Source organism: Epinephelus lanceolatus, chromosome 2, assembly GCF_041903045.1.
Source record: "Epinephelus lanceolatus isolate andai-2023 chromosome 2, ASM4190304v1, whole genome shotgun sequence".
Taxonomy (NCBI): domain Eukaryota; kingdom Metazoa; phylum Chordata; class Actinopteri; order Perciformes; family Serranidae; genus Epinephelus; species Epinephelus lanceolatus.
Window position 1 is genome coordinate 39,176,439 of NC_135735.1, and position 26,449 is coordinate 39,202,887.

At 40.8% G+C, this 26,449-nt stretch overlaps 2 protein-coding genes and 1 long non-coding RNA gene across 6 annotated transcripts in view; 1 reads left to right on the forward strand and 2 right to left on the reverse strand.

The window, feature by feature from the left end:
* Window positions 1–14,661, reverse strand: part of LOC117247566 (AT-rich interactive domain-containing protein 3B) — a 59,133-nt gene extending 44,472 nt beyond the window's left edge. For 2 of the 3 annotated variants that reach the window (XM_033612259.2, XM_033612185.2), the window contains exons 1-2: window positions 14,296–14,661; window positions 12,293–12,925 (exon numbers count right to left, since the gene is read on the reverse strand). In XM_033612259.2, coding sequence (XP_033468150.1) covers window positions 12,293–12,925; window positions 14,296–14,433 — 771 coding nt within the window. In that variant the 5' untranslated portion in view covers window positions 14,434–14,661. Of the gene's footprint in view, window positions 1–12,292; window positions 12,926–14,118; window positions 14,272–14,295 lie in introns of those variants that run through there. The other variant, XM_033612332.2, reaches the window with a different exon arrangement.
* On the forward strand, window positions 1,435–21,412 carry LOC117247878 (uncharacterized). Of its 2 annotated transcripts, none has more exons than XR_004500864.2 (3): window positions 1,435–1,670; window positions 20,841–20,971; window positions 21,287–21,412. It is a non-coding gene; the product is annotated as an uncharacterized LOC117247878 (long non-coding RNA). The 2 variants fall into 2 exon arrangements; XR_004500859.2 differs by lacking the exon at window positions 1,435–1,670 and adding an exon at window positions 12,920–13,019.
* Window positions 17,717–25,825, reverse strand: fam219b (family with sequence similarity 219 member B). Its single transcript, XM_033612403.2, has 6 exons — window positions 25,595–25,825; window positions 24,926–25,034; window positions 23,015–23,108; window positions 22,823–22,900; window positions 21,533–21,584; window positions 17,717–20,405 (listed from the first exon to the last, which is right to left on the reverse strand). Exons 1-6 carry the CDS (start codon window positions 25,667–25,669, stop codon window positions 20,256–20,258), a joined length of 558 nt encoding a protein of 185 aa, XP_033468294.2. The 5' UTR covers window positions 25,670–25,825; the 3' UTR covers window positions 17,717–20,255.
* Between the last annotated feature and the right edge of the window lie 624 nt (window positions 25,826–26,449).

A 26,449-nucleotide genomic window follows, 5' to 3' on the forward strand; every position in this document is an offset into this window, starting at 1 on the left:
ATTGACACTTATAAATAAATTTAAAAAATTAATTTGCTATCTTATGTTAGATATGTAACATTTGAAAAGGCATAATGCAAGGTGAAACCAGCTCTTCTGTGATGTGTTACAAATATTTTTGAAACACAGGTTGCTAAATGTTTTCAAACTATGGGATCACAGAGCTCCATTTAAAAGAAGTCAGCACCAAGTATTCTCCATCTAGAATATATTTCGCCCACATTCCCAGTGTAGAGGTAAAATGGAACTATTAATGTAAACCTCTAATCACGTTGATGGACAGCACAGTAGGAGCCTCTCAATGTCCATGAATGAATCTAATAACACCGTCTAAATCCAGTAATCTTGCATGTGGATGGCAGAATCATGACAGACTACACATTGCTGATTTATGCTGTGTTTGACCAGGCCATGGTGTGACCGAGGTGAAGAGACTGGACACCAGGAGAAGCCTCTTCATGTCTGCCAGCAGCAGATGTGCCCTTTGGGATTCAGACAAATAAAAAAAAGTGTCTCTGCCTGCACCAGCGGGCCCTCCCACCCAGCTCCTCCCATTCAGGCCCTTTGGCTTTTTTCTTTTACAGCCCCTGCGACACTGAGTGAAATGAATTGAAAGATCACCAATCAGGGGCCCGACTACAACACGGACATACAGCCACCCACCCCCGTCAAACCCCGTCTCTTGTTGGGAGCCCCCGGTGGGAATGTTCACTGTTTGAAGAGTTAACTCTTTAATTCCGTCTGGAATGTTTCCTCTGGGTGGGGCAGTGTAGTGTGGTGAGCCAGTCCACTAACCCCTCTTCTCCTTCCACAGTATCTCCTCCCCCCTCTCCCTCCCCCCTTCATCTCCCTACTAAATTCAATACCTCTATTTCTGGGCCAGGGGAATCGTCCACACGTGGCTGTTAAGAGCATGTCAGCACAAAATGACGCTTGGCCTATGCCAGCACGATTACACCTTGCACTCAAATTCAGATAAATCTGAAACTATCATTTGCTTGTGAAAAATTTCTCACCCGCACTGTCATTTTAGGGTCATTTAATAAATGTTTGCTAACCACACTACTGTACCAAAAATAATACAAGGTTCATAATATATCAGTTGAGCAAGTTCAGGTAACTTGAGCCAGCTGTGAGGCACATGACAAACTGGCATCTAAAAGTAGTAAGCATGCCATATTACTAGGGATGTAAACGGTTAATCGTTAATTGGTAACCACTGAGAATAATTCTGACTGGTTATGCATGTGGGTCTACAGGTTCATTTGTACACACAAACACACAGACACTGCTAACAGCTTGCAAGAGACCAGCTGCCACTGAGCCATGATGTAACTTCTGGGAAAGGACTTCCACAACCTGGCACAACTCAGTCACTTGCCCTTTACTTGCCAGCTAACCTAAAAATGGACCCCTTCAGGAACTCAGCCTCTGATAGGTCAATGAATGCCTCACTGACAGCTAGTGGGGATAGTGAACAACAACAATATCTGTTTTGAATACAAAAAAAAAAAAGATAAATAGCAGCATAATCACAGGGGAGTTGTGTCAGATTTAATATTTTGGATTTATTTTATAAAGTTTTCAAAAAGACACCACAGTTGAAGGCTGGATTAAAGCTTCTGAAAGGGATATCATCACAGCAGAGCTTTCGTTGGAACAGCATAATGGTAAGCGATAGCTTCTGGGCAAAGCAAATTAAGTCTCCTGCATGTGGCATTTCAGATATATTTAATGCTAGTACAATTATGTAATATATGACATCATTGACCCCAGAGTTAAATTCTATCATCCTTACTCCTATGATCTTATGTTAGCCAATTATATGCTAACCCTCTGTCCTAGAGCAATCGAGTAATAAATCATGGAAAAAAAACCCTGTGTATAATGTGGTAATACCTCTGCCATCTCTGACAGCCATGTGTTAGAGATTAGCTTGCCTTGCTACCTTAACATATTGTTATATTTAATAGAGCCTGAGTTAGCTTATGGTAAACATCTACTCCTTCTAAAAGATGACTTATGATTTCGTACGACTCATAAACAGACATTCAGTGAACATCTAACATAATTCAGTATTAATTTCAGCTCCATGTAGAGTGAATAAATGTAACGTTTCCAAGCTAATGCTCCAATCCTCTGCCTTAACAACACAGTTTACACACTTTCATAACTCCTAATTTAATGATAGAAGTTCTATAAACATGACGTCGAATTTAGCAGCAGACTTCAGTAATACCAGTGATATAAATAAGTAGTAAAATAAATAATTTTAGGCATTCATTTTTATGATATGACAAAAATACAGTAAATCAGTAACACATTCTCAGCCTAGATAACTAGAGTTCTGCTGAGTTAATCTTATAATGGGCAATTTTCTAATGTAGATTCTGAGTGCAGTCGGACAGGGACAGACAGGGATATCATGTATTGAGTGACAGACCTGTCATTGTAGGTGTCATTCTCTTCTGCAAATTCTGAGTTAATACTTCCCTGCTGCATCTCATGAAACTATTATGGATTTATTGTTTCTCATTTCAACCGTACCATAGGTTACAGGAACACTCAAATGTTTGTTATGGCTGCATGTTTAATACACTGTTGTTGAAGCCACAAATTTAGCCTTATTATTTAAATTTAGTCTGATTGTTTGTAGAGCTGCAGACAGGTACCAGAGCTCCACGAAGACATTTCAGAAAATGTTAATTAAATATTAGTTAAATATTTGTTAAAAAACAAAGCAGTATTTGCTAAATTGAAGGCAATTACTTTAGAGAAGAACCCCTTTCGACGGTTAGCCACCAATATTAGCAACTGGGACAAACTATCATGGATGTATTAAGAGATCTACAGTCAGGTCCATAATTATTTGGACAATGATACAGTTGTCGTCATTTTGGCTCTGTACACCACCACAATGGGTTTTAAATGAAACAATGAATACCTGCTTAAAGTGCAGACTCTCAGCTTTCATTTAAGGCTTTTTTTAAAAATGTAGTATGAACCATGTAGGAATGACAACCATTTCTTCACACAGTCCCCCGACTTTAAGGGCTCATAAGTATTTGGACAAACTAACATAATCATCAATTAAACAGTCAGTTTTAATACTTGGTTGCAAATCCTTTACAGTCAATGACTGCCTGAAGTGTTGGACACATAGGCATCACCAGATGCTGGGTTTCTTCCCTGGTGATGCTCTGCCAGCCCTTTACTGCAGCCGTCTGCACTTCCTGCTTGTGTTTTGGGTGTTTTGCCCTCAGTTTTGGCTTCAGCAAGAGAAACGCATGCTCAGTTGGATTCAGGTCAGATGATATGACTTGGCCATTGCAGAACATTCCACTTCTTTGCCTTAAAAATGTCTTTGGTTGCTTTTGCAATATGCTTCAGGTCAATGTCCATCTGCACTGTGAAGCATCGTCCAATGAGTTTTGAAGCATTTAATTGAATCTGAGCAGATAATGGTGCCCCAAACACTTCAGCTTTCATCCTGCTGCTCTTGTAAGCAAGACAAGACTTCACTAGAATAAATACAGAGGGTTTATCACAAGATGCAAACCATTGGTTAGCCTTAAAAATGGAAGGCCAGATTAGAGTTTGTCAAAAACCATCTAAAAAGCCTGTACAGTTGTGGAACAGCATACTATGGACAGATAAAACAAAGATCAACTACCAGAATGATGGGAAGACAAGAGAAGGAAGAAGGGAAGGAACTGCTCATGATCCAAAGCACACCACCTCATCAGTGAAGCATGGTGGAGGTACTGTTATGTCATGGCCATGTATGGCTGCCAGTGGAACTGGTTCTCTTGTATTTATTGATGATGTGACTGCTGAGAAGAGCAGCAGGATGAAAGCTGAAGTGTTTGGGGCTACATTATCTGCTCAGATTCAACCAAATGCTTCAAAACTCATTGGACGATGCTTCACAGTGCAGATGGACATTGACCTGAAGCATACTGCAAAAGCAACCAAAAACATTTTTAAGGCAAAGAAGTGGAATGTTCTGCAATGGCCAAGTCATATCATCTGACCTGAATCCAACTGAGCATGCGTTTCTCTTGCTGAAGCCAAAACTGAGGGCAAAACACTCAAAACACAAGCAGGAAGTGCAGACAGCTACAGTAAAGGGCTGGCAGAGCATCACCAGGGAAGAAACCCAGCATCTGGTGATGCCTATGTGTCCAACACTTCAGGTAGTCATTGACTGTAAAGGATTTGCAACCAAGTATTAAAACTGACTGTTTAATTGATGATTATGTTAGTTTGTCCAAATACTTATGAGCCCTTAAAGTTGGGGGACTGTGTGAGGAAATGGCTGTCATTCCTACACGGTTCATACTACATTTTTGAAAAAAGCCTTAAATGAAAGCTGAGAGTCTGCACTTTAAGCAGGTATTCATTGTTTCATTTAAAACCCATTGTGGTGGTGTACAGAGCCAAAATGACGACAACTGTATCATTGTCCAAATAATTATGGACCTGACTGTAGATACAGCATTGGCGACAGGGTTCAGTTCATTCCTATGAAAGACGCTCAGTGGGACTGCTATATGTCCATGGTATGAAATTACCTAGATGACTGGCACTGCTTCCAAATCACTGTGCCTATAGAGCAAGTGCACTAGAAACTTAGGGCTGCCAAACTCTGCTAAACACGGACAAGCGGCCAACTTCCACCAGCCAAGCGAATGGCTTCTGCTTTAGCGCTCCACTAATTCAAATGGGTATGGGTAATAATAATAATATAATAAATAGTAAGTCTTGTGGCTCTTTTAGAATTTCCAAATTGTTGGTGGACATAATGGACTAAATCTTGATAGCAGAACGAGTCATTTCGCTGGGACTGTGAAGCAAACAAAAAAGTATCTACTGATTTACAGACATCTCTTTCCCAATGTAAGTATATGAGAAATTTTTCTTTGGGCCCAATGACATCACATGACAGAACATGGAAATTGTAGTACCACTGTTTGGCCAATATGAAAACTGGCTTCAAAGCCCAGCGCACTTCTGGGGGGCCTGCTAACTATAGACAGTCTAACAAGCTTACCGCTATTTACGCTATCTCACCAGCAGTTGTATCCATAATCATTTCTACAGTGGCACTCACAGGGATTATGGGGGATAGTGTCCAGAATGTCAGATTTCTCGCGTCAGTCCTGTTTAACACAGACTCATGCAAGCATCTCAGCTAGAAAAGCTCAGCTTCAATGATACAGTGTGCACTGTATTTTCAGATTGCATTACATTAGTCATCACATTCATTTTTCACTTGCAGAATTGGACAACTGCATGAGGCATTCAGTTACCCTGGTGGCTCTTGTATTTCACATCATTTTGCATTTTTTCTTAAAAACATATCAGTTAGTTAGTTACTGGTTAATGGGTGTCAGGCTGTCCAAAAATTAACCACATCGGACATCCCTACACACTACTATGCAATGTCAGAGATTTTCAGGTTATGTGGATAAATATTTGGTGGCTGCCAAAAAAGTCACCCATTAGTTTTAGAATTACTGTATGTGGTCATTGATATGTGCGGCTAACAGGCGAGGCTATTTGTATAAATACCGTGTTAATAAATGTTATGGTTTGACAACTAAAATTGTATTACATCTTTTTCATAAATGACTATTTTAAACACAACAGACAATTCAAATTAAGTTAAATGTTTCAGTATTGCCAATACACAACCTCTACTGGAAACTGGAAGTGCAAAATATAATTACACCTCACTAATTGTGCATTTGTAGGCCTTTAATTGTTTCCATCCTGACACAAATCCAACCATAGCCATTTCAGTCAGGCTACATCAAGCACATAGTAGCATCAATCAGAAAGATGCCATTAAAAAAAGGCAATCCAGAGTTAAAAGCCCAGTCGCCTCCTTCCAACCCAGCCAGCCAAGGCCTGCTGTTAATGACGCAAAGCATGAGTCACAGAGCATTTAACTTGAAACATAAACTGAAAAATCCCAGAGCAATGCAACATATAAATGAATGTGTAACCATTACACCTCAGTTTGTTCAAAATGCTACCAAAACCCTTTCTGACATTAAGCGCTTTAATTTTTCATTAAACCTGAATTTACCAGGCAGATCGCTTAAAACACATTTTTACACATTCATTTTAACACATGAATCATAGTTGAGGCACAAACCTGAATGCAATGCAGCAATAAAATGTTAACCTTTTAGCAAAGAGTTCACAGTTCATATTAATTTTGGAGTTGTTCTGGTTGTGCAAATGTATGACATGAAAACAGAAACAGAAAAACATGACAAGTCAGGCAAAATGTCGACAGGGAAATTTCCCCTGGTGAGCTAAAAATACAGTTAAAATAAGACACGTTTAGCCAGTCTAATCTGTATTGAGATGAGTGTTGTAGCTATTTTAGAAATTAGGTTAACCATTTAGTGTCCAGACAATTCATCACAAATGTCTTTAGTAACATAATTTTAGTCATGACATCACCAAGATAACAAAGAACCTGGTGAGGAATTAAAGAGAGTTACATACACAATAAGTGTTCATATATGTAAGTCAGTGCACATCTGAAATACACATGTAAAAAGGAAATAAGGGAATTTAATAGTTTCCCATTTAGATTAAATTTCTGCTGTATATTCCACATAAGGTCAAGGAGCCCCATTTTACAAGTCATTCATTTTCTTGGACTACAGTGAACTAAAATGTTAAATTATATTTTTTGTCATTAAAACTCCTCAAATGTGGGAATGACTGAACTGTAAATTTCAGAATTTATTTGCACTTAAACTGTGCTAAACAATAACCGATGTACTGACTTGTACAGATGCCCATTTGAGTTGGTCCTTCACTGCTACTTAAATATTACGTCACTCTAACATTGGTTGATTCTTGCTCAGTTCAAACGTGAAACAGTGTGTTTACTGCAATGTGAATACAGTGTTGTTAGTGCTCATAGCAGGAGTGAATCGTCACGGTTGAGGTTTTCGATTCCCTTTGTAGCGGAACACCTTGAGCATGGCAGAGACAATACAGGTTTCACACATTACAGTCATGCTTCTTGTTCTGAACAAGCACCACAACATGTTTTAATGGACCTCAGCCTTCCTCATTATTCCTCATCTGAATGACCTCCATTTGCAGGCGGTTTGTACAAATAGGGGTCAGACGGTAATTCCAGCCTTATTACATCAGCCTAACAGGAAGTCCAGTAAACAGAATAAGACTAAGTACACCATTTAAAACCCACTGACAGTTATGGCATGTGAGACACCAACATAACATTCAGTAAGCAGAAACCAGGCCAGGCTGGCGAATGCAGCATGCTCATCAGCCAGTGAGGCCTCCTAGCTCCATCACGACTCCACTGAAGCCCCGTTCTCACTGGTCAAAAATCCACTAACACCCACTTACAACTGGCTTTTGTCTTTAGTGGGTAAAATGCCAATCAGCATTCATTCACAAAGTCCCAGGAAAAAGGACTCTCAAGTAGTTATGGGTATTTTTTGGCTTAACAGTTATGGAAATATGTCACCCATCTGGACGTGACGCAATGCCACAAATTCCATCCAACAATCAATCAATTATCACAATATTTTTGACCAAACACCTTGTTATCAATGCTGTTGGGTTGACTATTCAAATATTTGGGCTTGCACAATGAGATTTTTGGATAATCATCAGTAATGTGGATGTAATGAATAATGTAATGAGTGGGTAAAGTAAAATAAAGAGAAGCTATAAAAAGCAGACAGGTCAACACGTAAATTCAGAAAATTACATTACTTTACTGTAATGCAGCATCTAAAACCAGGAAAATTTTTTCGATATAATGACATCCAAAATCTATGACGATATCTAGTATCATATCACAGTATTGATATAATATCGATATATTGCCCAGCCATAGCTGGAGCAATGTTCGAAATTGGTCAGCATCAAGTTTGAAAGAGAATCTGAATAGGCAAAAGATATAAGAAGATCTTCTGTTAACCAGCCCTTTTTTCTGAGGCATTCATGATGTTGAACATGACAAGGCATACTTGTCGACGGTCTACTGGCAATGGGAGAGGAGTCTATAGCCTATTTCTAGCAGGTTTTCCCACATTTAAAAACCTGCACAGTAGTGTGATAAACACTCTGTTGTATGTTTTTCACAAATCCAGTGGCCTTCCCTACAACACTGCAATGGGTGGGCTGATTCACCAGAGTAGATTTGTTCCACATTCCACATTCAAAATGAAAACTTGACTCCATCTGCTAAATACAATGCCCCCCTCATTTATCATAAATGAACCATAAACAAGGCCAAACATTCCTGCCTCTAAAAGCTCACACACAATCCTTATTGATCTCTGAGCTGCAGCCGTGCAGCTCCCCACTTCCTGGCTGATGTGTTGCTGGGGCGACAGCTAAATTATGCAACAGCGCTGGCTCAACAGACAGGCTTCATTGCTTGAGCAGCAGAAGCAGAGCTCATGGGTGGCAAATGATGGCGAGGCTCGGCAGTAACAGATGCCCAGTTACCCCCGGAAACCAGATTTGGACCACTGTGGTCTGTTTGCCCTTGTTGGCCTCCACCTTTTCGTGTCCAATGTATCCCTCACCCAAGTTGGAGGAAATATGTGCCTTATTCTGTTGTGCCAAGGCAAATGAAAGCACTGTGTCTGCACTGATTTACTTAATCTGAAATGATCAAACAAATACATTTCCCATTTTAACCTGGTTTACAGCCTATCCAGATTGAAAATTTATCTGATCTGACCCAAATGACTAATCTTATCAGGCTGCAGGGGGTTACTATCCAGCCTCTTGTAAATGAGCCTGCTAAATGTGTTACCTTGTGCAATCAAAATTTACTAAGCTAACATTCTTGACTGTTAGTCTAGGGCTGTATCCAACTTAGAATTATGTCAGTCAAATTGGATTTGGCTGCTCAATACGAATATTCGACTATTCATTCCTTTTTAAACCATATAGTGTGTGTGTGGTGGAGGTTTGACGGAATATTGAGAGTGACAGATGTTCACGTGATACTAAACAAGCCAAGTTATCCCTCTGAGCTAACGTGCGTTAACTACGCTATCGTCGGATTGGAAATGTGCAACAACATTTTTTTTCTGATACTAAATATCAAACAAACGCAAGAAAGTGTATCCAGAGGATGACATTGTCTTGAAGCCTGACAAGGTAAAATCTCTCTTCCTCTGAGCAGCTGCCTCCGTCTCACTTAGACTCACCCTGGGTCTCGGTCCGCAGCTGCCTGTACTCTAGAGCAATGTGAAGGTGAAGAGCGCTCACCCTGCACCCTGCATGTGGGGACCGAAACATCCCCAGGAGGACACTGACAAAAACAAAAAATATTTTAGGAGATTGAGAAGCCTCCAACTGATGATTCGAATCTGACTTTCAGGGGGCAGCCCTGTGTTCATGTGACATCATGAAAAAGAGACCTAATTGTGCAAACAGGAATTAATTCTAATATAATATTCTTCATTGCATCATTGGCATATCATTACACAAGAGCACTAATGCCCCAGTTAGAAACAATTACAACGTGGCAGCCAATCTGTTAACTTGATGCCTAATTTCATGTGTGGCAAGCACTCCTGTAACTTATTATTCAGCCCTGTGATGTGATGAGAAAAGTACTCATACTGGTTTCTGTGTCTTGTAGCCTAGTCATTACTCTCCCTCTGTGATCACAGCAATGTAGACATGCTCTGCTTATTGCCTCCGCTTTGTCTCACTGGTCAGACGACCGAGTTGCACAGGGACAAAGAGCATGTGAACATTAAACTTGTAAACCTATGAAACAAAAGCCACTGCACTCACACGCCACCTGTGGCACACCTCTCAGTAAAGACATCCAGCCGATCCAACTGAAGCTCTGTCACCACCAATATAGTGGGACACAAGACACAATCTGTGTTCTGCAGGCATGATTAAAACTATTAATCACAGAGGGATTATCACAAGGAGTGGAGGGGTCTATGGACATGTGTGTGTATGTGAGCAGGAGGGGTGGGGGGTGGATTACAGGGGTCATGCAGCCTCTGTCCCACTGCGGTGGAGGCCAAAGTGCTGAGGCCGGTCGGCTGTCCACCCTGGCTCTCTCTCCACGCGACGCCTTTGTCCATCCCCTTGTTTAACAATTATTTACTCTGCTGTTTGGGACAGGGCTGAGGTCACCACACATACATCACTGACACAAAAACACTGGCTACCCACTTCTGTCCACCCCCATCTGACCTGTATAGACCCTCACCACTCATATACACTCAACACACTTAGGAGTACAGGACTACAAGACAGACGAATCAAATGGTTGTCAGTCAAATTTTGCTGCTGGCGTCTTACATACAACAGAACATTACCTTAATACTACAGGGATATGCCCTGGTTGTTTGTTCTTATTCTGTAGTATGTCACTCACTCATTGTTTAGGAGCTATGTCTAGACTTTGCAATCATCACCTTTGGTTACTTGAAATGTTGATGAACTAGCAAATGATCCTGTTCTGTTTGTCTTTCCGTAAGCTGCTCTGCATGAAATCCGGAGCCAAACACTTTACATACGGTCTGCTATGGCTTAAGCTGATAGCAGTATCTCTGTCAAAATGGTCACAACATTCAGACAGGGTGCTTCGAGTAAAAGCCTCCACCCAATGTGACTGGCTAGATGAAATGTAAATGTTAATGTAAATGGCCTTCTGTACATTTGTCTGTTCTTGCTAGCTATCACATCTCTCCTACGTCACTGCTTTTAGAACACAATAAATGTGCTCCCTACATTATTATAGGGGGAGTCGGTATTTGTGGCATCTGCCAGGCTTGACTCTGGCCTCTCGAAGACAATGACATCAAAAAAAAAAAAAAAAAAAAAAAAAAAAAAAACTGTTCCCTGCCTCAACTGTCCCCCTCCCCCTACAGCGGTGCAACCTGAAACTGCCTGAAGAGATGAGCCGTCATTAAATACTGCAGAGCTGACATAATGACAGGAAAGATAAAAGAGAGGAAACAAAAAAAAGGCTAGACCAATTCTCGTCCCATAATGCCTCCCCCAACCCCCAGGCTCAGCCCACCTCTCCTAATAAAAGACACTGGGCTGCAGATAGGGCACTGGTCAGCTACAACTTTGCTGCTGTGATCTTCTGTTCTGACAACGTTGACACAAAGCCTGGCCATCCGCCAGTATACTATTTCATTCGATATTAATATTCAAGCGATATTTCTAATCATCTCCCACAGATCCCTGTGGAGGCAGAGGTGTTTGTTAGCTGATATACAATACTATGAAAAAACACTGCTCCTCCCCCAACCTTTATACTACTGCCTTCCCTAAATTTGGCAATGTGGTCTAGAGAAGCACCATTCAAAGACATTTGCCTTTAAATAGACAGTAATAAAATCCAGACACATGATAGTCCAGCACCCTCAGCCCACTGATCAAGCTCAGATATGTCCTCTGACACTGCCCACTCTTGTGCAACTAAGGCTTTTTATATCACTCACATGCTGCTGAGCTCTCTTGAACCTGCTATGTCCCAAGCTATGATGCTAAACCACATGTAGCTCGGCTTGGTTCCCAGTTGGCATTCCAGTGTTTTGTAACACTGTGCTGAGGCAATATTTACCTCCAAGGGAAAGTGCACTTGGCACACAGCCGAAACTCTTGGGGTAAGGGGGGGGGGGGGGTGACAGGTTGCTACTGTGTACTACATCCAAACTTCCCACCCACCCAAAATCCTCGTGCTGACCCAGCCAACCACCCACAGCCTCACAGCGGCAGTCCTGCCCTGGCTGACTCCGCCACCTGGATCAGAGCCAAACCAGAGCCTGAGCAAGCGCCAAGAGGGACAGAGAACGAGAGAGTTAGACACACACACACACACACAGAATGTGAGCGCAGAGGGAGAGAACTAGTGAGTGTGAACACATTGCGCCCCAGCCTGGCCCTCTGCCAGGACTCACTTAGGAGGATTTTTAGCCACAAAAGCCAATTGGCGGTCAACCATCCACAGAGATTTGAAGTGTCTCACAAAGATACAGCTGGAGAGATTTGTCCAACAATCAAGATTAAGCAGTTGCTCACAGCAGGGGGCTGGACTGAGAAATCAAACAGAACACAGAGAGTGGTAAACTGAACAGTGCAAGGCTTTACTCCTTTGGTTACAATGACGAGTGTTTTGATTACTCAGCTCAATGCTGACTCACTACTTTGTATGGGAAAAGAGACCAAATGATACCAATTGATATTAGAGAGGAAATGGTGTGGCAAGGAGCCAAAGCAGGGCACTGACCTGTCTGAAGTGATCATCGAAGCCCCAGTCAGCCTGTCCATTAGGAGAGGTAGCAGAGTGAGGCCCTGCAGGAGACAGGCCCTCATCAGGTTCCTGCTTCACTCTGATAGGTGGGGATGCAGCCCTCTGGGGGGCTGACGCAGAGTAACTGCCAAACGGACGGGCCTGGATGCGGGAGGCGCTCTGCTGCAAAGCGAGGGTCTGCTTACGGAGGAACTCCAGACCACTGGCACTCCCCTCGTCCTCATCACTTCCCTCGTCCCCCTCCATCATTTCATTGTCGTCGTCCTCATCCCCAGAATCACGGCCTCTGTCCTCGTCATCCTCTCTTTCTGAGTCCACACTGCTCTGATTGGAGACCCGGGGAGGCAACACAGCACTAGGGACCCCACCAGCCAGGCCTTTGCCCATGAAGCTGGCCCCAGAAGCCCGGGCAGCCGCTAGGATGGCCTGCTGTGCAGCAACCTGCTGAGCATACATGATATGGGCCTCTCGCAGCTTCCTCTCCTTGCGCTCCATTTCCAGTCGGGCCTGCTGCTGGCGCTGGAGCTGCTCCATTACAGCCTCCAGCTTCATACCCCCTGTCGAGGTGCTCTGAGGAAAGGCCACACCAGGATCCTGAGACATGCTGGGCTGTGGGAGGAAGAGAGGGAGTCATGGATGACCTACCATATACTAAAATCAAATTACCCTTTTATCTCATTATACGGGATGAAATGAGACACGGGTAAGGCACATGCACCCACACACACTGCCACACACAAAAATCAAAGCTAAAATGAAGACGAAGGAGCCTGATATGTACACAGATAATCCAACCATGTAGTTTTCATAGGGTTCATGTAGTAAAAACTTGCTACACTGTAACTCTTTGCTTCCCCTTAGTTTAAGTTTTAACTAAACTCCTGAGCTACGTACCACTGAGACAAAAGCTGGAAAATCTTCAGCATCACAATAATACATCTGAACTGTATTTGCTGATCAAACATGTATACTACATGGTGGCTCAGGTTGTGAACTTTGACATCTAAATTCAAAGACCTGAGCATATGCAGAGGTAGAAACAATGAGGCAGGAAAATTCACCAACACTAGCTGCAACTACAATAAAGTACAATAAGGCATAATACAAAGTAAAGCCAGGCCAAACCTTTGGAAAAATTGACTCAAACATTCATAAAGGACATTTTTAAGTATGAAATGAGTTCACATAGAGACCACACAGCTAAACGTCAACCACGACGTTTCTCCCCAGTAAAGGAAACGTGTAAATGTGTTTTTCACTGTCAATATTACTTTGACTACTTTTACAGTAACGTTAATAGGAGTAGTACAGTGATTTCTCATATCCTATTAAGCGTTTAATCGCCTTTATCAAAGTAAGCAGTTGATAACTGGCCCAAACTTTTACATTTTTACAAAGCACAGTAAAATGGTTATTCATAAAGCTAACTAGTGTTCCAACTAGCTTGTTAACCCGGGAGGGAGATAAACTTCTTACAAACAGCCGCCAGCAGAAACTTCAGTGTTATATGAAAATGAGGGCAAACTGAAGTCTAGACGTTTTAATAAAGCCAAACGAGCACTAAAGTAAAAACAAAATCTGTCAGAACTGTTTTAAAAAGTCCACCTTTTCCGCATTTATAGTTGGCTAGCTGCCACATCCTCAAAATGCGTGGATAACGTAACGCGTAATGGGGTTTAGGATAAGTTAACGTTACCGTACAAACAAGACTGAAACTAGCCTATTAGCGCGAGGCACTTCTTTCTAAAACATGTACTACAGTGTTGTCGTAAGATTTTGAATATGTTTTTAAAGTAACCTACCATAGGGTCAAGTTAGCTCTGAAAGTTTGTCTTCTTTTTCCTTTGAAAAATGTCACGTTTAGCCAGCTAACTCTTTCCGTAAATACGGCGGCCGAGCAGCGTCTGTCCGAGGTTTGTTTTTTTTTAAAGCTTGCTACAATTCAAAGAAACGCACACCGAACAAGGACCACGACTCACCATTTGTGCCTTACTACTGCTTGAATTGTCCACCATCCCTCCTTCCTTGGCTTTATCGTCCTTCCCTCGTTTGTGGCACTCGCTCAAACACTTGTAAACACACACACGCGCGCGCACGGGGGCAGAGATACTGTGCATGCACCGTAGATACCGACTGATCCGCCAGCAGTAAGGAAAGGCGCTATGTGCTCTCCTCTGGACGACCTCTCCAAAAATGTACCTGTGTCCCTATCTTTCTTTCCCCTGTGATATTCGTGATTTTCTTCTTTAATAGAAAAGGGGACCGAGTGGAAAACAGCCCGATCTCATATCTCGCAGAGCGCTGAGGTAACTCCCTTCAGTCGGTTTTTTTCCTCCCCTTCAATTGACACCCCCCGCATGGTAGACAACAGCATTTAGGCCCGCCCAGCCACAGCAACAAGTCTCACAGCCTTTTCAGCTCCATGACACTCTCATTAAGTAGTTTTACATGTAATTTATTCATATGCATACCTTTATATGCATAATAAAGGATTTTGTAGTCTGAATACAACGACATGTAGATACGCATGTGCAAGCAGGAGTAGCAGAGGTTAATCTTTATAAATAAAAAAACATGAAGCAAAAGTATATTCAAAGCTTTCAAACTGCCAACTAGTCATATAGTGTCAAACATATATACCAAATATACATTTATAATCGACATGGATGCTATCAATGAAAATATAAATATATTAACACCAAATGGAGACTGGTCCCTCGCGAACAAGTTGGACATGGCTTGTTTACAGCTCTCTCTGCTACATAACATGACAGTGATTGTAATGCAATGTTTAAATGGACTACAAACACCTCTTTGTGAGGGGCCTAGTAGTGAAGTGCAGTAGGTGTTGCATTGAGGCTGCAGCACAGCTCCATGCTGCCTCCCTGTGGAAACAACAACTACCATGTTCATAAAGGTTGGCGCTTTATATCATCCACCATCTGTAGTATATTTAGATCCCATAATTATAGAAGAGACATTTCTTGGAATTGTGTCCATTTCCCAAAAGTCTAAACACAAATCCATAACTCCACACTCATCTTCACGAACTTCAGACTTCAATGTCAAAACCAAATTCTTCACTCAAAAGCATGTAATCTTACACAGTGGCGTAAGGTAGTTACAGTGGGCCCCAATGCACGCTATTTTGATGGGCCCTATGCACCCTAGGTACTAGTTATGAAACACACACACACACACACACACACACACACACACACACACACAGTTTTAGGTGTATATATATATATATTTAATCAACAGTGTGTCTTACTGCCGCTTTTATATGTGCCCAGTTTGTCAATCTTGAGAGATTTTGCACCTTAACTAGTATGGTCTCATTACACGATCAAACAGAGACTTGATATTGGACAATAGTCCTATAGTTTTTTTTTATAGTTTATGTAGCATAGGAATATCCTTTTCTAATAGACTGATACTATTTTACAAAAACAGAAAACCACGATTAAGATGGGTTTGCATTTTGAGGGCATAACCAACATAGAAAATTGTATCACTTTTGATGTAATGTGAGTTCTTTGAACAATTTATGTGTTATCTGTATGTGTCTGTTCAATTTGTGATTGTTATAACTACTTTTTGTGTGGTGTATTCTCCTGTTTAGGAGAGAAATACTATTTGTATTAGAATAGGTGGTTGGTTTTTACCATAAGCCCTTTGGGTTTCTTCCCTCTCCTGCACAATCCCTGCCATGTTTATTTGTTATATACTTACTTTTATGACATCTTGTGCACTAATAAAATTCCATTTCGCATTCAAACACAAGCATATTTCCAGGTGGCAACTGGGCCCCTCCAATCCACGACCCCAGTGCAACCACACTGCCTGCACTGTCTATTTTTATGCCCTTGATCTTCCATCTAATTTAAACTTTGCCCTCAGACAACACACACAAGCTATCAGAAACACACACTGCATGACTGTTTGTTACACACTGGAGGGATCAATATAAAACACTGCTACCAAAATGTTTAGAATAGGTTTTCAGAGAAATAATTTAGCATTTTTCAAAATCACAGCACTGACTAACTAGTTAACTCTCTGAGGAACAGCCCAATAAGAGAAATTTAAAACACTAGTGTAGCTCTCACAGTGGCAAAGGTACGCTGCTGACCTTTGCAATGTCACTGACAAAACATGAAAGGAGTCCATGCACAGTAGAAAAGAAAAAAAAAACAGATGCTTTACAGCAATTCCAATGCAGTAAATGTACAGACTACTCAGCAGCAGTATAAAAGAGGTGTTGGTTTACTGAATACCAGGCGTGTGACCTCAGTGGTGATGAATGAATGAACCCTTAGGTGCTGGCTTTATGGATGTGCAGTCTCCACAGTTTGTCCGCTAAGAACAGGAAGGATGGTGATGGGTAATAAATCCAGTTCACACACTGATTGACATGCCACTCATTTACTGTCGGTGGGTGAGAATATCCTCATGTGATGTGGTTAATTCTCATGGACGCACGGGACAATAAACCAGGTGAGGAACACTGTGAAATAGAGTCCAGAAAAATGCAGTCCGCTTCAAGTAAAGCCAGATGTAATTTGATGCCGTTGAGTTTTATAGATTGATGTAGGAGACTTGTGATTGGTGTACGGCCTGTTCATATAAACAGCAAGTGAGCTGAAAAGAGGGATGCCTTGGTGTAAACTGTTAAAGCCAGGATGACCTTCTGAACAATCAGCGTTCTCATCATCTGGTCTCTGGTCTGGATCAGGCCATAATGTGTCATCACCATCACACATTATGTTCGTTGTTGCCAGGTAGCGTGGGAAAAGCACCCTTGTGTGCCGTATCCAACCCTGGATAGACTCCACAGACACATCCCCACAGGCGTCCACCATTGGTGGAGATGTTGCTGCTCTCAGTTCATTGGAAGACAACCTGGTCTTCTACGAAGCATGTTTGAATTTCCCTCAAATGGATGGCATCACTGTTACTATAGTCACTACACTGACCAGGGATGAGCTGTAAGAAGTGTCAGCCTTCCTCCAACAGATGGTCACATCTCAGTTACTGATCTCTGGTCATCCACCACTATCTTAAATAGTTCCTCCTTTTCCTCTCAGTTGTCTTACAACTTCGGCTGGTCACATGGACATACCTCAGGTCCTATTTATTGACTTGTTTAATTCTGACTGGTGTGTTTTGAGGCTTAGTGTTTGCACCTGGAGAAAGGTGTGATATTTGAGTTTTGGCTGTGATGGCTTCACTTAATCATTTTGAGAGCATGTGTTTACCGTCTACCATCTTTCGGTAGATGGCATTATGGTTTGGGATGTTTAGTTTAAAGGCCCAGCTGTAGAGCATACTCCTTACACAAGAAATACCACAGAGGAAATGATTCTTCATAATTATAGTCAGTCTTACACATGAAAGTATAGATAATAGTTTTATTTTAATAATGTAAACCAATAAACAGTACAATCAAATAAAAAAGGAGTAGTGTTTACCATCATAAAATAACTAATTAAGTTATTGCATTGAGCACTCAATAACACTATATCATCACAATGTTGTATAACAAGCAGATTGTCCCAATAGTTGCATAGTACAGGTGAGTCAAGTGTACTTGCTACTGACCACTGGTGTTAAGTGCAATATTCGTGTACATAAAAACATCGTGCAGAGCCAGGGCCGGGGTCAATACACTTTGAATTTAGCTGTTAGATTTAAAGCATTTACCTCACACTGAGTGTAATAGTAGGATCAGCTTTTATTTCTACGTCACCCTTATTAGAACAATAGAGCGTTGGGAGGAGAAGGTGTAACATTTTCAGGGTGTGAATTTTAATGTGTGAACTGATCCCGACTCTGCAAAGTACAAATCAAGGTTTCTACTTTCTCCAGCACAGAATGTCATATTCTTCCCAGTCCTTTAATTCTTTACGGTGGTCAAATGGTCTGCTATACCATTCACTTATACGACTGAGAGTTACAACCAACATCACAGCATGAGAAATAACAGTGTGGTCTGCAGGTAGGTGAACAGCAGCCACACATGTATCCTTACTTAAAAACCTCTATGCACTTACACAGTTGTGCAATCTTCAGACTGTTTATTATACAAATGTGTGTGAAAGGCAAATTTCTTTCTAGTCTCACACTCATACACACAAACAAACAAACAAACAAAAAGAATCTCCTGAGAAAGTGATCACAGTCACTTGCTCTGATATTGAACATGTTTTTGTTAATGCACAGTTTTTAAAAAAAATGGTAAAAATATGACCCAGACGGTAACATAAGTGAGAAGATTTTAAGTGGAAAAAGAATAAAAATAAAAAGCACTGCCATTTTCAGCACGTCCGCGTCTATTGTGTAGAAAACAACAGACACATCATAACACAAACAAAAACATTATACCAACATATACTTTAAATCAATGTATGTAAATATAACAAATAACAAGGATAGATGAATGCCTTAATCCTTATGCAAATGCGGGTTGTTTTTAGCCTGTAACAACTTTTTTTTAGTGTCCCTAACAGTAAACTAATAAATAAATAAATAAAATTTAATATCACAAACCAAATAGTCGTCCATACACTGATGTGTCAAAGACCACACATTCCTTTTTAGCTTTCATAGCCGATGCTGGACAGGTTACTAATCCCAAACTCAACATATCCAAACAAAAGTAACTAACATAAATATGTATGTTTTGGGATTGAAATTAACTCAAATGTCTTCAGGTGAAAAGATAATTTTTCATTTTGTATTCAGTCTTTTTGTACCATCTTTTTTTAAAAGTGGAGACTATTAGTTTCTGGAATGAAACTTACTTCTACAATACAGGGATTATAAATCAAATGTGATTGGTTAATCTATCGAAGCGCTTCAGTAACTCATCTGCTTACATTTTATACCATACAGAGAAGTGTAACATTTTGTAAGAGTAGGTTATTACTCTTTCAAACAGTGGATAACTTTGTAGAACAACGTTTCATTATACTTTTCTCTCCGAGTATATCCTCTACAGGCAGAGGAGTGAATCCTTCTTGGTATGTAGCAGTTTGCTCAATGACAGCTTGTAAAATGTACTCAACTCTTGGTCCTCACAGACAAACAAAGAATATGGAAGGAGCTTAAGGTAATCCAGGGCCAGGCCTCTCAGCATTTCAGGTTTTTTGAGATAGCAGTATTTGCTGGGGAAAAATTAATATGCTGTTGAGAAGTTAAGTGGCTTCACTCATTCACCATACATCCCATTTCAATTTAGTGCTTCGTTTCATTTAAAAAAAAATGTAACTTCTTTTTGAAATATGTGTCATATTTTCCCCAAGTAGCGGCCATTTAATTTTGGAATAAAGTTCTATGTATTTTTGGAATGAAAGGTAATTTTTGACGACAGATACAGTAAAGAAAATCAAAAAACATTCAGGTAATGCAACAAGTTAGGGAATGTCAATGATCATGCGAGGTGCCTTCATATTGCAGTTAGTTAATAACTGGACAATTCAAACTCACCGAGAGCCAGAACATTAAGAGACAACACATCATATGTATGCATGTCGGCTTAGAGGGCGGCAGACCTGTTCATCAGAGCAGAAAAGACAATAACCATCTCCCCACTGGGTCAACGAGGACATATCCCAAATAATAAATGCCACCCTATTGGGAGCAGTGGCATTTCATCAAGTTCCATAAAAAGAAAAAAAGAAAATTAAAACTAGGTCAAGCTTTGGGGTCACAGTGAATAAGGCTTGTTCTTATGTCCATCCGTGTCCTCCTGTGGGTTGAGCGATCCCAGTGCATGTAGGCCTGCATGAACAGGAGTTTGGCTTCAGAGCTGAAAGTCCTCAGGCAGCACAGCAGTGGAGCTGGGTTAGAAAGACGGCCTCAGGCACCAGTGACCTAAGTCTGGGACAGGAACTGGTGCCAAGCCTTTGTTAAGGTTTGAGTCACGGCATCGGCATCACTGCATGGAGCAGGACGGGCCCTCGGAGCAGCAGCACACAGAGGAGCTCATGGCTTTGGGCGGAATCAGGTCCAGATCCTCATCATCAGGGATCTCATCCAGACGGTAGCCGTCCTGAAGCAGCTGTCTGCTTAAATCAGGATGGACCTAGAGAGCAAGGAGAACGACTTCACTAGCACATACATATCAGAGTAAGGTGGCTAGCCTGATAGACATCTCACTCATCGGTTAACAGGGACCTTTTCATACCACATGACTGCTTATGCCTGCTGCTGTGAACCAAACTAAATAAATATTTTTAATGGATTAGCCACCTCTTCCCTGTGCAACTAAGCAAAATCAGATTACCTCAAAACACTGAGGACATTAAAGGAGTCAACAATAATATTATGCATGATTCTCTGTGGTCCTTAACTACATGTTTATGCTCTAATGTGCAGTCAGAACACGGTGTATAATGTGATATTCAAAAATGTGAACTTATCACCCAAATCCAGTCCCCTTCAAATACAGTATATAAATATTTTGCTAACTAATTCTAACTTTGAATTAAACTGTATGTTTTTATTTCTGTGATTGAAGTCCTAGTTACTTCACAACAATGCAAGAAAACCAGTAAGACTGAGCTCTGCTAAAACTCAGCACAAACAACCCTGGCTGCATATCTGAGATCAAGAAATAGCCAGAGGCTGTGAGACTGAAGAACAACAATGGTAAGGTCAAAAATAAAACATATCCTTTGCTCTCACATTTATGCATGCACAGGCAGTCAGTATATACTGTTCCTACAATGTGTATGAAAGCATGCCAACACAGACAAGATCTGGCCCTAATTCTAAATGTTTGATGTACCTGATATGTCAGTTGCTCTCATGATAACTCCCTGTATCTGACTTGTTTTGCATTACATTACATTTCGAGACAAACCTGTTCCTTTTGACACTGTGCCTGTTCACTGTTTGGCAAATGTGTAGAATTAAGTCATGTAGCCTACAAATAACACTGAAATATTTTTCCACTTTGTGCAGAAACTGGTGCTGACTTGACAAGCCAAAGCAATGTGTGAAAGACTGCACAGAAGTCACAAAGATGGAGGGACAAAATGGAAAAACGAAGACCACGTTTATAATAAAGCAAATGATCTTCTATTGGAATGGTCAAAAAACTGATTTTTATATAGTTATATAGACCATATAGTTATGGTCACACAGCAGGTTAGAGTGTTGGCTGACTTTCTGAAAGCATCTGAATAAGGTCTCGTGGGGCAAACTCACCTCAGCCGAAGAGTATCCTGAGGAATACTGCTCAAAATCGATCTCTTCATCACTGTAAGGACAAGTAGGACAGGTTCTGTCACTCTGATGCAAACAATTGTGTGTGTGTCAAAATTCTAACTGACCTGGAGACATGATTTTATGCCTACAAGGCAAAACGATCGATTAAAAGGTCCAGTGTGCGGGATTTAGGGGAATATATTGGCAGCAATGGAATATAATTTAAAAAAGTATGTTTTCTTTAGTGTATAATCACCTGAAAATAAGAACTGTTGTGTTTTCGTTACCTTAGAATGAGCATTTTTATCTACATAGGGAGATTGGATCAGTGGAGATTGCCATGTTACACTGCCATGTTTCTACAGTAGCCCAAAATGGACAAACCAAACACTGGCTCTAGACAGGACCATTTGCATTTTTGCATCAGCCACCATGGTTGGCAGCCACTCTACAATCAGAGTGTTGGAGAAACAGATTTTTTTTAACATGAAACTGCTTTACCGGTTTAAATCACTGGTTCTGTTTGGTTTGTAGAGAAGACGATCTCTGCAGATAATTTCCCTCACAGTAAAAACCTCCTGAATGTCAGGATCACAAATAATGTGAGCAAGCATTAAATTACCAGAGAAAATAGGTGAGCACGCATTATAAGGTGCTGGGCTAACAGCCAGTCTGCCACTGATTTGTAACGTGACACTGCTTTATTCAGTGTTTTTACTGGTTTTAAACACCTGCTCTGTTTGTTCTGGAGAGAAAGAGAACCTCTGCAGATAATTCGCCTCCTGGCAAAAGCCTCCTGAACAATGAGCACTGACAAAATGCTAACCAGGAGAAGTTTCAGCTGATTGCAATACTGGTTGCTCCTTCTACAATCATCACCACTAGATGCCACTAAATCCCCCTAAATCTTACACACTGGAACTGCAAATGACACGAGTCATTCACCTGTTATCACATCTGATTACACACTTGAAGCTAGTTAAGCACTTTGCTTTTTGTAACATTCTTTGAAAGGAGAACCAAACCTAGGTGGGGCATATTCTGCTGATTCTCTCTTACTATCACCACAACTTCCCTGCATCTCTACAAACAGACCAAAGATCATTTTAAAACATGTGTGTAAGCTTATGAGAAAGACATCCTGGGAAACAAATGAAGAGAGTAGGCCACATGTAGTGGTTCTAGAAGAAAAATCAACTGTAGATTGCCTGTATGTTTTTCAGTGCTCAGTTTACTGCATGTAGTAGGAATTCAACAACACTATCACCTGTATCCCTGGTGTAACCTTACCTGTCTGAGTCCAGTGCAACCAAAGTGTCCTCAGCGTGCTGACTTAAAGCAGCGTAGCCCTTGTTATACTTCACCGTCCTAAAAGAAGAACCAGAAACTGTAAGAAATGTCCAAAACAAACATCTCCCCCCGCTTTAAGCTGACATCACACAAAGCAGTTTCGTCTTTCCTCATCACACTTCCTCTTCTTACCTCTTGGCTCCTTGTCTGGGCTGATGCATCACCGGAGGTCCTGGTGACAGGGCTTTCTTCTTCAGTGCTTTCCTTGCCATCTCTCTGTGTTTCTCTGTGAATAATAAAGAGACATTTTTGTGGCAACCAGGACTGGCTGGATGAAGGTCAAAGCAAAGGACACATAAGAAGTTTCTTGTGCTAATAACACCGTATCTTTAAAATATTCTCTTATCTCAGTGTAGGACTTGAGGTTTATAAAGCTTCCTGTGCGCACACACACTCTAAGCAAGTGTAAGGTCTTTGAGAATGCCTGACATCACTGTTACGATAGTCAGACATATGGAATACAATTGATGAAGATGTTTTATAGTTTTAGCAGTTGGTGGAGATTCAACACATAACAGACTGATCAAGACAACAATTTGATTACGGAAAATACAATATCAAATTTAATAGCACTGGCACTGAACATAGACTCATGAGACCCAGTGGTAAGGAGACAGCATGGCCTTCTTATCCTGTATACATGATTCTCATATTTAAAGGTAACAGCAAAAAATATGACAAACTGGATTTAAATTGCTTTTTCTAATGGCTTACACCAGTTGAGTTCAATTTATTTTTCCACTGCGCTGTTATTGCTCGGTTCTCATGATCCAATGAAGCTTGTTGTTATTGTTAAACAAGACTTAAACTCTGTGTATTCCCACACTTGTTGGTGTGTGTGTGTGTGTGTGTGTGTGTGTGTGTGTGTGTGTGTGTGTGTGTGTGTGTGTGGCCATGTTGGTCCTATCAACTGCCTCTCAGTAGAAATATTAACAGGTTAAAACAGTTCTGCTAAACTTTGAAGGAGCAGGGAGAGCTAGGATGCCATTCCTAGCTTTGGAAAGTTGAAAATAAATCCTCTGCTGAAGTAAAAACAAATACACATCATTTAAGAATTATTTTTTGTAAAGACCTTTTTTTATACTTTGTGATGATGATGATAAATATAGGCCTAGAAGATTCAGTCAAGAGTGTTGTCTGCAAACTAGTGAAGTACAAGAGCTCTATCAAAAGTTGTTAATTCTTACATGTTTTATAATACAGGGAAAACAATAACCAAACAATTTCTTCTTTCCAATTAAACAAACTTTGTGTGTTTTGTAAAAATTTGTCTGTGTAATGCACATTAACGTACATGTGCTGAAGCTGGGCTTAACAGGTGCCTCCCAAGAAATTAAAAGCCAAAACTCATTTATGTTTCGGGAATCCACCGCACAAACTCGGTACCACTACTTGTTACATTTCCTCTTCCTATTTACTGAGTGTGAACATATTTAAAACAGAGACCAAAGAGTCTGTGAAATTGGTCATGTGTCTTTTGCGATGTGTCCTTCCAATCTCACATGATAAATTCACATTATCTTCAGTTTACTGTGCATAAAACCCAACATCACCTCTTCTCTGTGTGGAAATCCTCCCTGTCCATGACATTTGCCTTGCCTTACTCAGGAATGCACTTCCACATAAAGTCCTTTTTGTTGATGCCAAATAAATACTGGACTTGGAATTCCCAGTCAGTCAGCAGAGCTAAGTGCAGAACTTTTGGTCACCGAGACCTTACAAACTCACAGTTAAGCAGACCGTTCTGATCTACCTAACATTAAGATAACAACACCTTAGATGTGATGAATGTTGGCAGTAAACAACTTAATGAATACAAACACACAGTCTGAGTGAAACTGCAGGCGACTTTGCTCATCGGTGTCACATAAGTCAAGCTCTGCTGACCTGCCAGCTGCACATCCAACAGTCTGATGTCCCACTTAGAGCTTTGTACAATAGTATGAACAGCTGAACTCATAAAAACAACCACTGTGAGAAGACTCCTGACCTACAGGCAGACATAATAACGGCATCAGTCATAATGAGTCAAGACATTCTTACGCAGTTTGAGGTGGATTGCTGAAGCTCTGGACATGATGTAAGGTCCTCTTTTCTCCACAGGCCTGATCCCTCCATCAGCAGACTTAGGTCTTGTGCCATTGCTGGGTCCCTGAAGTTGAAGAAATTAAGAAAAATCTGTATTTAATATTCATGTATAGCAACCAAGTGACGGAAAGGACAACAATATAATAACTAAATGGCAAATCATAATAGTTACATGACAATACATTTTAGTGATGTTTTTATGACACTCCAATGTGATTCAAATATAATATTCATGAAACAAATTTGTTTGTGTATGTCTCTTGTCGAGTAAATAATTCTGATCTATTTCTAAGTCAGATTAAGTCTGTCTCCAGTGGTAAACCCTGACATTTCACCAGCCAGGAGAAAGTTTTTTTTAAATCGAAACTCCTCCAAATTCGCCAAACAGTCCCTCAGATTTTAGAGAGAGATAATCAATTTTACGTGTTTATAAACTTATTAAACATGTCACTCGATATAATTTATAGTCAAACTCAACGACAGAGCGCTTACCCGCTTAAAAAAATATTTTATAAGCATGTCTCACCTAAATAACTGTCAAAACCCCAGGCTAAGCTAGTCAGCTAGCCTCCCAGTTTCTATTTACAAGCTAGCATTAGCCGGACTAGCTTTAGCTGACATTACCGACAAAACTTGTGGCTCCGGCTGCGCCTCCAGCAGGTTGTCCTTCTCTGGTTCCTCTATGATGTCGTTCATCATCTTGGCGTTAGTTGTCACAGTTTACACCACAACACAGCCATGATGACAAAGTGTCCCACCGGTGCGGGACTTTGTTGTTTTCTTTAGGAGCAGGCAGGCACTTCTGTTCGCTAGCTATGCTATTACGCTAGCAGTGACAGCTTTCATTCTACTTCCGGGCGAAAACTACAAAGTAAAACCCAACGTCGTTAACATGTTTTTTTAAAGATAACGTGATGTGCTGCATGCTATCCAAGAAGATAAGTTGACCTTAATGTTTGGTTATGTGCAGTTGCATTTTTGTCAGTTTCTTATCGCCAAACCACTGTGAGAAAAGTCCGTCATTCTCATTAGCGTAATGCTACATTTCACTCGCCAATTCAACACCTCAAAGTTATCCAAGTAAACTAGAAATAAGAACTGAGAATACAATTTAAATGTTGTGTGTGTGTGTGTGTGTGTATATACATACGTATATATAGATAGATAGATAGATACTTAAGTTAGAAGCAAAGAATAATAATTTCGCAAGGAAAGTAATTATTATCTCCCACTTCCGTAATGCTGACATATATAAGGAAAAATATTTTCTGTGGTTAATGCTTTATGAAGGCTCCATTTTCATGTATCTTATGATGACATACAGTTTAAAAAGCAAACTAAACAGCCCTCTTTGTGCTTTAACTACTGTTGTTGCACTGTGACCTTGGACCCCATACACACACAGGCAGTATGAGATTAAGGGCCCCACCTCTTCTACTACATAGGAGTTGGACACAGACTTTAAGGTGACTTTGCATC